Here is a 14,278-nt window from a genome sequence, read left to right on the forward strand (position 1 = left end):
TTCAATTAATATAATTTTTTTAGGATCTAATTTTATTTAGAAATTTACCAGTAGCTGCTGCATTTCCCACCCTAGTCTTATACTCGAGTCAATAAGTTTTACCAGTTTTTTGGGGTAAAATTAGGGGCCTCGGCTTATATTCGGGTCGGCTTATACTCGAGTATATACGGTAAGCTAAAGGCTCATGAGATTACAAGCTAGTGGATAATAAGGGAACCGTGAGACAAGGGAGAGCAGGAGGAGATTTGAAGATAACGGACAGATAGCTTTTAAACATTAGCACAGACTACTAATATGTGATTTGAGGAAGGCTCATCAATAAACGGCAATCTTTACGTTTGGATTCCAATATTGTTGAATGGGTTAGGCAGTGGCTAAATGACAGGCAACAGAGGGTTGTTGTCAGAGGAGTATATTCGAAGCAAGATCTAGTTACCAGTTGGGTACCTCAGGGATCTGTACTTGGACCCATTCTCTTTAATATTTTTATTAGTAATATTGCAGAAAGTCTTGATGGTAAGGTATGTCTTTTTGCTGATGATACTAAGATATGTAACATGGTTGATGTTTCAGGAGGGATAAGCAAATAATTTAGGTAAACTAGAAAAATAGTCAGAGCTGTGGCAACTGACATTTAATGTGGATAAGTGCAAGATAATGCACCTTGGATGTAAAAACCCAAGGGTAGAGTATAGGATATTTGATACCCTACTAACCTCAATATCTGAGGAAAGGGATTTAGGAGTAATTATTTCAGATGACTTAAAGGTAGGCAGACAATGTAATAGAGCAGCAGGAAATGCTAGCAGAATGCTTGGTTGTATAGGGAGAGGTATTAGCAGTAGAAAGAGAGAAGTGCTCATGCCATTGTACAGAACACTGGTGAGACCTCACTTGGAGTACTGTACGCAGTACTGGAGACCGTATCTTCAGAAGGAACATTTAGATACATAAAGGGAATCAACACAGTAAAGGAGGAGACTATATTTAAAAGAAGAAAAACTACCACAACAAGAGGACATAGTCTTAAATTTGAGGGGCAAAGGTTTAACAATAATATCAGGAAGTATTACTTTACTGAGAGGGTAGTGGATGCATGGAATAGCCTTCCAGCTGAAGTGGTAGAGGTTAACACAGTGAGGGAGTTTAAGCATGCGTGGCATAGGCATAAAGTTATCCTAGACTTAAGATAAGGCCAAGGACTAATTAAAAGTATTTCAAAATATTGGGCAGACTAGATGGGCCAAATGGTTCTTATCTGCCATCACATTCTATGTTTCTATGTTTAAGTGAGCTGTCCTTTTTTCACATAAAAGTTGTGGCTTGATTTAGCTTTTTTCATTCAGAAATACTTGAATACAGACCTTTGTAGAAATGTATTATATATCTATAAATATGTATATATATATATTGATATTGTTTGTGGTTTTATTTGTAAAGTTGGAGTTTTCACACATATCACATATGGACACATGTACACATAGATGTCAGTATCATGGTTTCCTTATTTGTGCATCTGTATAATGAAACACAGACCTTACTTGTCATGAGGTTTTACAACCACATACAATTATTTTTAATCGGATGCATTTGGCACTGATTTTAGATAATTTTGGACACAACAATCAATTTTACTGCCAAACAGAGTCCGCTCTAAAAGACAACTTTTCCTTAAACCTTTTATGAAGTCGGCACTCCACAATCAGACCGTTTTTATTTTTGCAGATGACTAAGATTCAGATAAGACCTAACAGGGTTTTAACTTTACACTAGATTTTGTCCAGGCCGACAGAATTCAGTTAAAATGACTGGATTCTAACCAGATTTGCAATTCTCAGTTTTACTAAATTCAAATGCAGCCTTTCCAACCGAATCAGGGCCATCCAGCTAGATCTATGTGTGAGTTCAAATAAGTGCTTTTCATATCCAAATCCTATTTAACCCCTTAAGGACCAAACTTCTGGAAATAAAGGGAATCATGACATGTCACACATGTCATGTGTCCTTAAGGGGTAAATGTACAGGATCCAGATATTTATCAAGTAATTATTTTTTACTCATGTTTTGACCAAATGCATACACAGATATGGATAATTTTTGCAAACCTGGCCCAGGGACATTTGTAATGTCAAATAAGGAGTTTAGCGCTCTAAGTGACATTGATAAGGGTTTTTAATTCTGTTAATACTCATACTTTAATACTTAATACTTTAGGTTCCAGATGTTAAAACAGCAATTTGATAAAAAAAAAAAACTAGCAAAAATGTAATATACACAGGTATACATTTTAATTACTGGGGTAATGGATTCTTGATCTAAGATGATATCTGACTGCCATTCTGGGGTCAAGAAAGAATTTGTCATAGTTTGTTGCACAACTGGAAGCGCTTCAGACTGGGTTTTTTGCCTTTTTTTTCGATCAACAGCAAAAGTCGAATGTGAAAAGGGCTGAACTTGTGCGGTAGATGTAATGAGTACCATGAAATTGGGTAATAGTAACATTCGCTGGATGTTGGCCAAAAAGTAACATCCCCAGGATGTACTTGGAAACCAGAGTAAGCTGAATGTTCCTTTCCTAAACACTATTATTACTATGGGTGACTATCAGACAGGTAACACAAAAAAATATTCTGATAATGTACAAAGGGAAATTGATTAATACTGTTTTGTTGGAGTTCCTTAATTAAAAACATTGCAACTAGCATTGTAATTTGTGGGGTAGGCACAAGGCATAATGCTATCCTAGCTATAAGCTAAGGCTGGGGACTAATGAAAGTATTTAGAAAATTGGGCAGACTAGATGGGCCGAATGGTTCTTATCTGCCATCACATTCTATGTTTCTATGTTTAATTTATTGTAAAAAAACATTCTTTGTTCTTACCGTGGCAACACGCTGAAAAAGAAAGAGAGAAAAGCAAGATGGTGAGATATAAATTCATGTGGACCATACACCAACATTTTGTTGGATTTAAAGTTTGTAGACAATAATAATTATGTTAACATTGATAATAACTACACTTAATTTTCTGCAACAAATAAATAGTTGTAACACTAAGGTATAATTCTTGTTTGTGTGTTTTGTAATTTCTACTGAAATTAAATTTTAAATGGGAAACATGATGCAAGCTTATAATAAGTGACCCAGAGTCTAGATTTCTTGTGTATTCAATTCACTTTAAAATGAAAAAATTAGAGGAACGTTATAGGCAGCAATTGATCCCACGTTTTGGTCATTTCTGACAATGATTATTTTTGTTGGGATGCAAAATTGTTAAGGTATGTTGCATATGAGTCATTTATTGGCACAATGACTGGTTTTACTGGCCACATTCTGGTGTATAATCACAAAACAGCTATAGTAATCCATGTAACATCTACCACATGTTATGGAACCTGCTCTAGCTAACAAAACAAAACTCCTTGGGCATACCACTGCAATATCTTCTAATCACCTTTAATCTGCAAACTGCACACCCCTAATTAATTATGTTCCTGCTTTGCAATAGAACATGAAAACATTCTTGAAGCTACAACAATGACTGAACCAGAAGAAAATATGAATAAAAATTAAACAAAACTTGCAAAGGTTCACCAAGACTTCTTTTTAAATAGGAGGGAAACTGAAATTGATCTATTCCATCCACTGTCTTAGTGTCGATTCTAACCCATGTGTTGTGGATGAAGGAGCAATAAAAAGTAAAATAAATGTTACATTGATCTCATTATTCCCACATGCCACCTGTGTGTTTAGATGCTACTATTAACTTAAAGGACCACTATAGTGCCAGGAAAACAAACTTGTTTTCCTGGCACTGTAGGGTCATTAGGTTCTCCCCCACCCTCAGGGTCCCCCTCCCACTGGGCTGAAGGGGTTAAAACCCTTTCAGCCACTTACCTTTCTCCAGCGCCAAGCTTCCTTGACGCTGGGGAACTCTCCTCATATCTCCGACGTCAGCGCCGAATGCGTAAGCGCGGCAAGAACCACTCGGGCATTCAAACCGCCCATAGCATAGGAAAGCATTTCTCAATGCTTTCCTATGGACGTCCAGCGTCTTTTCACTGTGATTTTTACAGTGAGAATCGCAGAAGCACCTCTAGCGGCTGTCAGTGAGATAGCCACTAGAGGCTGGATTAACCCTCAGTGAAACATAGCAGTTTCTCTAAAACTGCTATGTTTTCAGCTGCAGGGTTAAAGGGACTCTATAGTCACCATATAAAAGCAAGAAAGACAGGTCCCCCAGCCTTCCTTCTTGCTTTTATATGAACTTTCATTAATTAAAAAAAAAAATCGGTGTTTTTATATTAAAAACTTACCTCCGTTCCAGCGCCGAGCTCCCCGCTAGGCTGCGCCCCCTTTTTCGTCAAAATGACGAAATCGCGGGGCCCAATGGGACGGCTTCGCGCTGGACCAATCGCGTTCTTCATAGAGCCGCATTGAATGCAGCCCTATGAAGAACCTGAGCGCTTTACCGCGCATGTGCGCGGAATGCGCGTTCGCGAGCTGAGCTGTCTGACTGACAGCTCAGCTCGCTTTCTAAAATTATCAATAAGGGGGGGGACCTACTGTCCCCCCCCGGCCCCCACCCCTGTGCGGCGGGTGGGGGCCCTAAATTTATCAATGAGGGGGGGGACCTACTGCCCCCCCCGGCCCCCACCCCTGAGCGGCGGGTGGGGGCCCTAAAATTATCAATAAGGGGGGGGACCTACTGTCCCCCCACGGCCCCCACCCCTGTGCGGCGGGTGGGGGCCCTAAAATTATCAATGAGGGGGGGACCTACTGTCCCCCCCCGGCCCCCACCCCTGAGCGGCGGGTGGGGGCCCTACAATTATCAATAAGGAGGGGACCTACTGTCCCCCCCCGGCCCTCACCCCTGTGCGGCGGGTGGGGGCCCTAAAATTATCAATAAGGGGGGGGGGACCTACTGTCCCCCCCCCGGCCCCCACCCCTGTGCGGCGGGTGGGGGCCCTAAAATTATCAATGAGGGGGGGGACCTACTGCCCCCCCCGGCCCCCACCCCTGAGCGGCGGGTGGGGGCCCTAAAATTATCAATAAGGGGGGGGACCTACTGTCCCCCCACGGCCCCCACCCCTGTGCGGCGGGTGGGGGCCCTAAAATTATCAATGAGGGGGGGACCTACTGTCCCCCCCCGGCCCCCACCCCTGAGCGGCGGGTGGGGGCCCTACAATTATCAATAAGGAGGGGACCTACTGTCCCCCCCCGGCCCTCACCCCTGTGCGGCGGGTGGGGGCCCTAAAATTATCAATAAGGGGTGGGGGACCTACTGTCCCCCCCCCGGCCCCCACCCCTGTGCGGCGGGTGGGGGCCCTAAAATTATCAATGAGGGGGGGGACCTACTGTCCCCCCCCCGGCCCCCACCCCTGAGCGGCGGGTGGGGGCCCTACAATTATCAATAAGGGGGGGACCTACTGTCCCCCCCCGGCCCCCACCCCTGTGCGGCGGGTGGGGGCCCTAAAATTATCCCCCCCCTTATTTTTTTCCAGTCTGCATTTGCATGTTATATTTTTTGCATGTTATACTCCATTTTAAAATGTTATATAAAATAGAAGATGATAAGTTTACATACTACTCCATAACACAATTTTAATTCATATAATATCTAACTACTCACTTATTTATAGGTTTCATATTTTAGAATAAATTCCATTAAGTTTTTTGTGTATTTGCCACTTAAATAGGGAGTTGAGCATACACTATTAATTATTATATAAAGAAAAAGCACTTACGGCATGTATTGCGGACGTAATCAATTAGTTGACATTGCTGAATGGTAAGTAAAAAACAAATATTAAAAAAACAGTTTTCTGTCATGTTAATGCATTCATTACATAAATATCCTATGCTATTTTAGTGCTGAGCTTGATTTGTAATGTCACAGAAATTATCATACTACATAGCCACTATCAATTTGAATTGCCGAACCATTTTTCCTGAAAAACGTCAGAATTTCTGCAATATGTTGGTTCGACAGATTTACGGTACCAAAAGGATGTGAAAATGAGCCAGTGTACTCCAAAATATATACATAATATACGTAGGTGCATTTTCCTGCCATTTGCTTCACCAGTCATGTGAGAAAAAATAACCAATAGAGGGAAAACCAGGAGGAGCAGTAAAAAAACTCTATATGTATATATTTACATATTATATATTTATAAAATAAATAATATATAATTTTTTTTTTTTTTTTAAAGCCTTAGGCTCCTTTGCTCCTCCTCTGCCACAGGCTCATTTGTTCCTCTGCCAGCTTCTCCATGCTCCCTCTGCTTTTTTTCTGCATCAAGTTTGTGTGTATATCTGTATACACAGACACACACTGACAAACATGCAGATACAGTGACTCACATACAGATACACAGAAACACACACTGACACACATGAAGATACACAGATACAAGCACTGACACATATACACATACAGATACAATGATACACACACTGACACATATACAGATAAACACATTGACACACATACAGATGTACTGACACAAGTGGTGTATTTTGGATTTGTGCTGCCCTAGGCAGGATGGTGCTCGGGCACCCCCCTAATTAAAATTGTTCCCACCCTTCCCTGTCAAGGCCGCACTTTGACTGACAGATGCTCACTCACTGACAGACGCACACTCTCATATACACTGACAAACAATGACATACACACACACTCATTGATTTGACACACTGATAGACAGACACACACTATTACTCGAACACACACTGACAGTCTCACACTCACTAACAGACGCATGCACTCACTGACAGATGCATGCAATCACTGACCGACACATACACACTCACTGACAGACACACACACACACACACTTACAGACACTCACAAACTTACAGACACACACACACACTTAGAAACACATACACTTACAGACACACACACATTCACTTAGAGACACACACTTACAGACACACACACATACACACACTTTCCCCCCAACTCTCACAAATTATTATTATTTTTTAAATTTTAATTAAAATCCACCCAGCCTCCCTGGGAGAGCTGGAGTGGATTACTTACCTGCGGTCCAGTGGGGCTGCTGCGTGGGCAGGCAGGGGGCGGACAGGCTGAGTAGGCAGCGATGGGAAGTTCTGATTTTCCTGCTCAGCTCCCTCGTGCGCCGCTTAGTGATGTCATATTCTGGCTCCCGGCTTCATTAAGCGGTGCGTGAAGGAGCTGAGCAGGAAGAGCTAAGGTGAGCATGCTCCCTCGCTGCCCGCCACTTTGAGGGGGGCTCAAAAGTGGCCAGCTCTTGAGCCCCCCAGGACACAAGGCAAACAAGGGATCTGCCTGGGCGTTTGGGGGCAGCTTTTTTTGCCACCCTCTGCAAAGTGCCACCCAAGGCAAGTGCCTTGTTTGCCTCGCGATAAACACATCACTGACTGACACACATGTAGATACACAGATACAAACACTGACACACATACAGATACAGACACCCAGATACAAACACTGACACACATGCGGATGCACAGACACACAGGTATAAACACTGACATACAGATACACACAAAATCACAAAGACACACAAATGCAAACACAGACACATAAACAAACACTGACACTTGTAGATGCACAGACACAAGCACTGACACACATACAGTTGTACAGATACACTGATACACATACATATACACACACTGACACATACAAATGCACAGGCAGACGGATACAAGAACAAAGACATACACACATAGATAGATAGACATACATATACACACACTGACACGCATACAGATACAAACACTGACATGCATGCAGATATACAGATACAAACACTGACACACATGTGGCTACACAGACATATACACTGACACACATGTGGATACACAGCCACGGACGCTGAAACACTTGTACACAGTCACACTGTATATATGTATCTGCATGTGTATCAGTATTTCTGTGTATCTGCGTGTGTATCTGCGTGTGTCAGTGTTTGCCTCTGGGTGTCTATGTATCTGTTTGTGTGGCTGTGTGTGTGTCTATATCTGTGTGTCTGTACAACTGTATATGTGTGTATCTGTATCTGTATATGTCAGTGTGTGTATCTGTTTGTTTGTATCTGCATGTGTCCCAGTGTGTGTGTGTCTGTGCATCTGCATGTGTATCAAACACTGACACAGATACACACTGACACATACTGATACATACACTGACACACATTAAGATGCACGGATACAACCACTGACACACATACAGTTGCACAGACACAATGACACACATACAGATACACACACCGACACACATATAGATGTTCAGACACACAGATGCAAACAATGCCACACATGCAGATTCACAGACACACAGCTGCAAATACACATATACACATACTGACACACATGCAGATACAGACACACTGACACATACAGATACACACACTGACCAGCTTACAGATGTACAGGCACATAGATATAAACACTGAAACACATGCAGTTACAGACATACAGATGCAAACACTGACACACATACAAATGCACTGACACACAGATACAAACATTGCTACACATGTAGAAACACAGGCATACAGATATTCAGACACACACTGACGCAGGTACAAACATTGACATGCATGCAGATACATACATACACATACTCATACAGGTGCAGATATACAGACACACAGATACACACACTGACACTTACAGATACACAGACATATAGACACACACAGATACAAATGATGGCACACACAGACACACACAGATATACAGATGTACAGATACATACAGATAGATACAAACACTAGAGACTTACAGATATAGGCACCCAAAACACACAGGTTAAATTTTTAGCCAGCCTCCAGTTTCTTACCTTTTGAGTGCAGCAGGGTGGCTTCTGCTGGCTGGAGCTGATGGGATATAGGGTTTGCAGGGCAAATTCTGTCGGTGTCTCTCGCACAGTTTTCTGAGACAGCTGGGAGGCAGTACCCGGCTCTCACTTCCTCCCAGCTCTCCCTGCAGATTAGAATACGCCTCAGTGCATTACCATGCCCCTGATGGTACATATCTATCGGATGGCCCTAAGTGCATTGGCCATATGAGAGAACTGCAGTTCTCAACCTCTGCTGCAACAGCACCAGCAACAGGACCGACATTTAAAAAAAAAATTGTGTATCCCCAGTAGAACTGGATAGTACCCCTGGGGGTACACATACCACTAGTTGGGAACTCCTGTGCTACAGAACCAACTCAATTTCATGTGTATGAAATACTTGATGGGCATTGTATGCCATGGTGACTATCAGGATATATTATTAAAGTGTGAATTGTTGGACAATCCAAGTGACTTCAAACTGCACTTATAGCTGATTTGTATAGTTTTCCCACGAGGCTACTCTAGCTTAATATTTATAATTGACATATTAATGAAAAACCCATTATGTATTTAGAGTGAGAAGCTACATATAAAAAACATAGCAGTAAAATAATTGAATTACACATACCGACTGTTTAGATAAACCTTTGGGTCCTTTTCTTCCCTAAAATGAAAATAAAGAATAGAAGTGTGGTGTATAAGGCACTTTTGTCTGTCATTTTATCTTAAATAAATGCCATTGAATCTTGGATATACATGTATGAATTAAGTTTTTTTTTTTTGTTTTGTTTTTATGAAAAGATGCACATGAGATTTGTCCATTAAAGAATTATGAGCATACTTATTTATTTATAATACGATTACTTATTCTGTATTGAAATTCAGCATGCATAGTAATACAGGATATATGTGATATTGCTTAGTTTATGCTAACCATGTGAGTTAATAATGTATATTTTTTAAATGAGCAAAATATGTACAATGAGGGAAAAAAGTATTTGATCCCTGCTGATTTTGAATGTTTGTCTACTGACAAAGAAATGATCAGACTATAATTTTAATGGTAGGTGTACTGTAACAGTGAGAGACAGAATAACAAAAAAAAATCCAGAAAAAAAAACGCATGTCAAAAAAGTTATAAATTGATTTGCACGTCAATGAGTGAAATAAGTATTTGATCCCCTATCAATCAGCAAGATTTCTGGCTCCCTGGTGTCTTTTATACAGGTAACGAGCTGAGATTAGGAACATTCTCTTTAAGGGAGTGCTCCTAATTTCAGCTCGTTACCTGTACAAAAGATACCTGTCCACAGAAGCAATCAATCAATCATATTCCACACTCTCCAAAGACCAAAGAGCTGTCCAGGGATTGGTGAGAAGGTGACAACAGTTGGTGCGATTATTCACAAATGGAAGAAACACAAAATAACTGTCAGTCTTCCTTGGTCTGGTGCTCCATGCAAGATCTCAGCTCGTGGAGTTTCAATGATCATGAGAACAGTGAGGAATCAGCCCAGAACTACATGGGAGGATCTTGTTAATGATCTCAAGGCAGCTGGGACCATAGTCACCAAGAAAACAATTGGTATCACACTACGCCATGATGGACTGAAATCCTGCAGTGCCAGCAACGTCCCCTTGCTCAAGAAAGCACATGTACAGGCCCGTATGAAGTTTGCCAATACACATCTGAATGATTCAGAGAAGAACTGGGTGAAAGTATTGTGGTCAGGTAAGACCAAAATCAAGCTCTTTGGCATCAAGTCAACTCGCTGTGTTTGGAGGAGGAGGAATGCTGCCTATGACCCCAAGAACATCATCCCCACCGTAAAACATGGAGGTGGAAACATAATGCTTTGGGGGTGTTTTTCTGCTATGGGGACAGGACAACTGCACCACAACAAAGGGACGATGGACGGGACCATGTACCATCAAATCTTAGGTGAGAACCTCCTTGTCTCAGCCTGGGCATTGAAAATGGATGGGTATTCCAGCATGGCAATGACCCAAAACACACAGTCAAGGCAACAAAGGAATGGCTCAAGAAGAAGCACATTAAGGTCCTGGAGTGGCCCAGTCAGTCTCCAGACCTTAATCCCATAGAAAATCTGTGGAGGGAGATGAATGTTCGAGTTTCTATATGTCAGCCTCGAAACCTTAATGACCTGGAGAGGATCTGCAAAGAGGAGTGGGACACAATCCCTCCTGAAATGTGTGCACACCTGGTGGCCAGCTACAAGAAACGTCTGACCTCTGTGATTGCCAACAAGGGCGTTGCCACCAAGTACTAGGTCGAAGGGGTTAAATACTTATTTCACTCAATGACATGCAAATCAATTTATAACTTTTTTGACATTTGTTTTTCTGGATTTTTTTTGTTATTCTGTCTCTCACTTTTAAAATATACCTACCATTACAATAATAGACGGATCAATTCTTTGTCAGTGGGCAAATGTTCAAAATCAGCAGGGGATCAAATACTTTTTACACTACATCAAATATAATTAAAGTTTGCCTGTAAAGAGAGTTTGTACTCTCTTCAAGAAAGTATTAAATGTATACTATGTGTATTCCAGGTATATGGTATACAGTGCTTGATTTTTGGTTAAATTAGCAAAAGAGGGGGACAGAAAGCCTGCACTCGTTAGTCAGTGAACATTTCTTTAACTTTTCCAGATCACAGGAGAACCAGTCTATGGATATTCACTTTCACAGACCCAGGGCTTTTAAACCCAGGAATCAAGTGTCCATGGCTTTTATTAATGTAACTGTTGGTGCAGATTTTTTTTTAACTATGTTTCTCTTTCCTTGTACAGGACAGAATTTAGGTTGACTCTGAATATGCTGTAACTGCTGAAAAGGTATCACAAGCCTTGCAACAACAAAAAAATGCAGTTATATATCACATATGTTTATAGTAAATAAGTGTAATTTTTGTACTTTAATGTAGTTTAGCTAGTATTGTAAGTTTTCTTTATTAGGAGTGGTTTAAGAAATAAGTCAATCAAATGATTAACACTTTTTATTGACTTTACCCTTGGACCTGGTGGGCCGATTGATCCTTTTTCACCAGGATTGCCATCGACTGCAGTTCCCTAAAACAATGATGAAAACTTCAGGAAACATTTCATTTCAAATTAGTACGTCAGTAAAGAAAAAAATGAATGTTGTATAGACAGTGCATTACATGTATTATTCAGTAGTTAAAACATATGTCTTAATTAATTTGAATTTAGCAGATAGATTGTATTCTGTAGTTAGTTATGAGTATTCTGACATCAGTAGGTTTATTGAAAGAATAGCCAGAGGGTGGTTTAAACACAATTTATGAGTAGGCAGAGTAAGAAAATGCATAAAATAGTGGAAAATGTGGACTAAAGTGATGGCTATAATATGACTTAGAGAAAAGACTATGATGGAAGATGAATGGAGGAGGTTCAATGAATGAGAGAGTTAAGAGACTAAAACAAATAATGGAGGAAAGCACTGAAAACGACACAGGCCATGTCGATTAAATATGTTTGAAGGGAAGAGAAACTTTAGATAAAACAGACATTATCTACATTTCAGAGGTTTGAAATTTACAAACAAGACAACATCTTTAGGACACTTTTTTAAAACAGAAAATACAATGTTAAATTGTCCTCTGATACCAAGTGAAATAAAAAGAGAAAATCAGGTAATTGGCGTGAATACATCAGCTGTTTATATTCCAGGATGGCACATAGAGCCATAGATATATGTTTTTCCACTTACACACAATATATAAAGTAGTAGAATCGTATTACACAATACTTACAGGTCTTCCATCAACACCCATTTTTCCAGGGTCTCCTGGGATCCCAGGGTCACCTTGTGCACCCTGGGAAATGTTGAGAACATTCATAAGTTATTGGCAGTTTTTCCTTATTAATTGTGGTTACTTACTATTGCTAACGTTATCATTAGTACTATCAGTACAATCATTACTACTATTATCTTCATGCATTCCTCCTTAACCCTTAAGGACACAACTTCTGGAATAAAAGGGAATCATGACGGAATATATCCGTCATCTGTCCTTAAGGGGTTAATTCCTTTGTATCCAGCACCCTTGTTCCTATGTTTCCTCTTACTTACTTACTCTTAACAAAGCCTAAAAGTTACTCGCCACTTCAAATCTAAAGGGGTCCTTGGGACACACAAAACAGGGGTGAATCTCTACCTGTCAGATATGTGAACAAATCATTTTTAGGTTCAGAGAGCACCATATTTTTGTTAGACGAGATACTGATTCACTTAATCTGAACCTTTAAGTGAGAGACTACTGCAAATTACCCTTGATTTTTCTAAAATCTAAAAAAGTCTATGTAACTAACCTAAGAAATGCCATTGGTTATAGATTAGAAATACAGTCAGGCCCATAAATATTGGGACATCGACACAATTCTAATCTTTTTGGCCCTATACACCAACACAATGGGTTTGAAATTAAACAAACACGATGTGCGTCAACTGCAGACTTTCAGCTTTAATTTGATGGTATTTACATCCAAATCAGGTGAACGGTGTAGGAATTACAACAGTTTGTATATGTGCTTCCCACTTTTTAAGGGACCAAAAGTAATGGGACAGATTAACAGTCATAAATCAAACTTTCACTTTTTAATACTTGGTTGCAAATCCTTTGCAGTCGATTAAAGCCTGAAGTCTGGAACGCATAGACATCACCAGACGCTGGGTTTTATCTTTGGTCATGCTCTGCCAGGCCTCTACTGCAACTGTCTTCAATTCCTGCTTGTTCTTGGGGCATTTTCCCTTCAGTTTTGTCTTCATCAAGTGAAATGCATGCTCAATCAGATTCAGGTCAGGTGATTGACTTGGCCATTGCATAACATTCCACTTCTTTGCCTTAAAAAACTCTTTGGTTGCTTTTGCAGTTGCTTTTGCAGTCATTGTCCATCTGCACTGTGAAGCGCCGTCCAATGAGTTCTGAAGCATTTGGCTGAATATGAGCAGATAATATTGCCCGAAACACTTCAGAATTCATCCTGCTGCTTTTGTCAGCAGTCACGTCATCAATAAATACAAGAGAACCAGTTCCATTGGCAGCCATACATGCCCACGCCATGACACTACCACCACCATGCTTCACTGATGAGGTGATATGCTTTGGATCATGAGCAGGTACTTTCCTTCTCCATACTCTTTTCTTCCCATTACTTTGGTACAAGTTGATCTTGGTCTCATCTGTCCATAGGATGTTGTTCCAGAACTGTGAAGGCTTTTTTAGGTGGTGTTTGGCAAACTCTAATCTGGCCTTCCTGTTTTTGAGGCTCACCAATGGTTTACATCTTGTGGTGAACCCTCTGTATTCACTCTGGTGAAGTCTTCTCTTGATTGTTGACTTTGACACACATACACCTACCTCCTGGAGAGTGTTCTTGATCTGGCCAAC

At 40.7% G+C, this 14,278-nt stretch overlaps 1 protein-coding gene across 1 annotated transcript in view; it reads right to left on the reverse strand.

Moving 5' to 3' along the window:
• The window catches only part of COL6A6 (collagen type VI alpha 6 chain), a 230,004-nt gene that overhangs the window by 16,073 nt on the left and 199,653 nt on the right, over nucleotides 1–14,278 (reverse strand). Inside the window, exons 29-33 of the mRNA XM_063453115.1 lie at nucleotides 12,641–12,703; nucleotides 11,877–11,936; nucleotides 9,470–9,505; nucleotides 5,747–5,783; nucleotides 2,883–2,894 (exon numbers count right to left, since the gene is read on the reverse strand). Coding sequence (XP_063309185.1) covers nucleotides 2,883–2,894; nucleotides 5,747–5,783; nucleotides 9,470–9,505; nucleotides 11,877–11,936; nucleotides 12,641–12,703 — 208 coding nt within the window. The remainder of the gene's footprint in view (nucleotides 1–2,882; nucleotides 2,895–5,746; nucleotides 5,784–9,469; nucleotides 9,506–11,876; nucleotides 11,937–12,640; nucleotides 12,704–14,278) is intronic.

The sequence above is a fragment of the Pelobates fuscus genome, chromosome 4, assembly GCF_036172605.1.
Source record: "Pelobates fuscus isolate aPelFus1 chromosome 4, aPelFus1.pri, whole genome shotgun sequence".
NCBI lineage: Eukaryota > Metazoa > Chordata > Amphibia > Anura > Pelobatidae > Pelobates > Pelobates fuscus.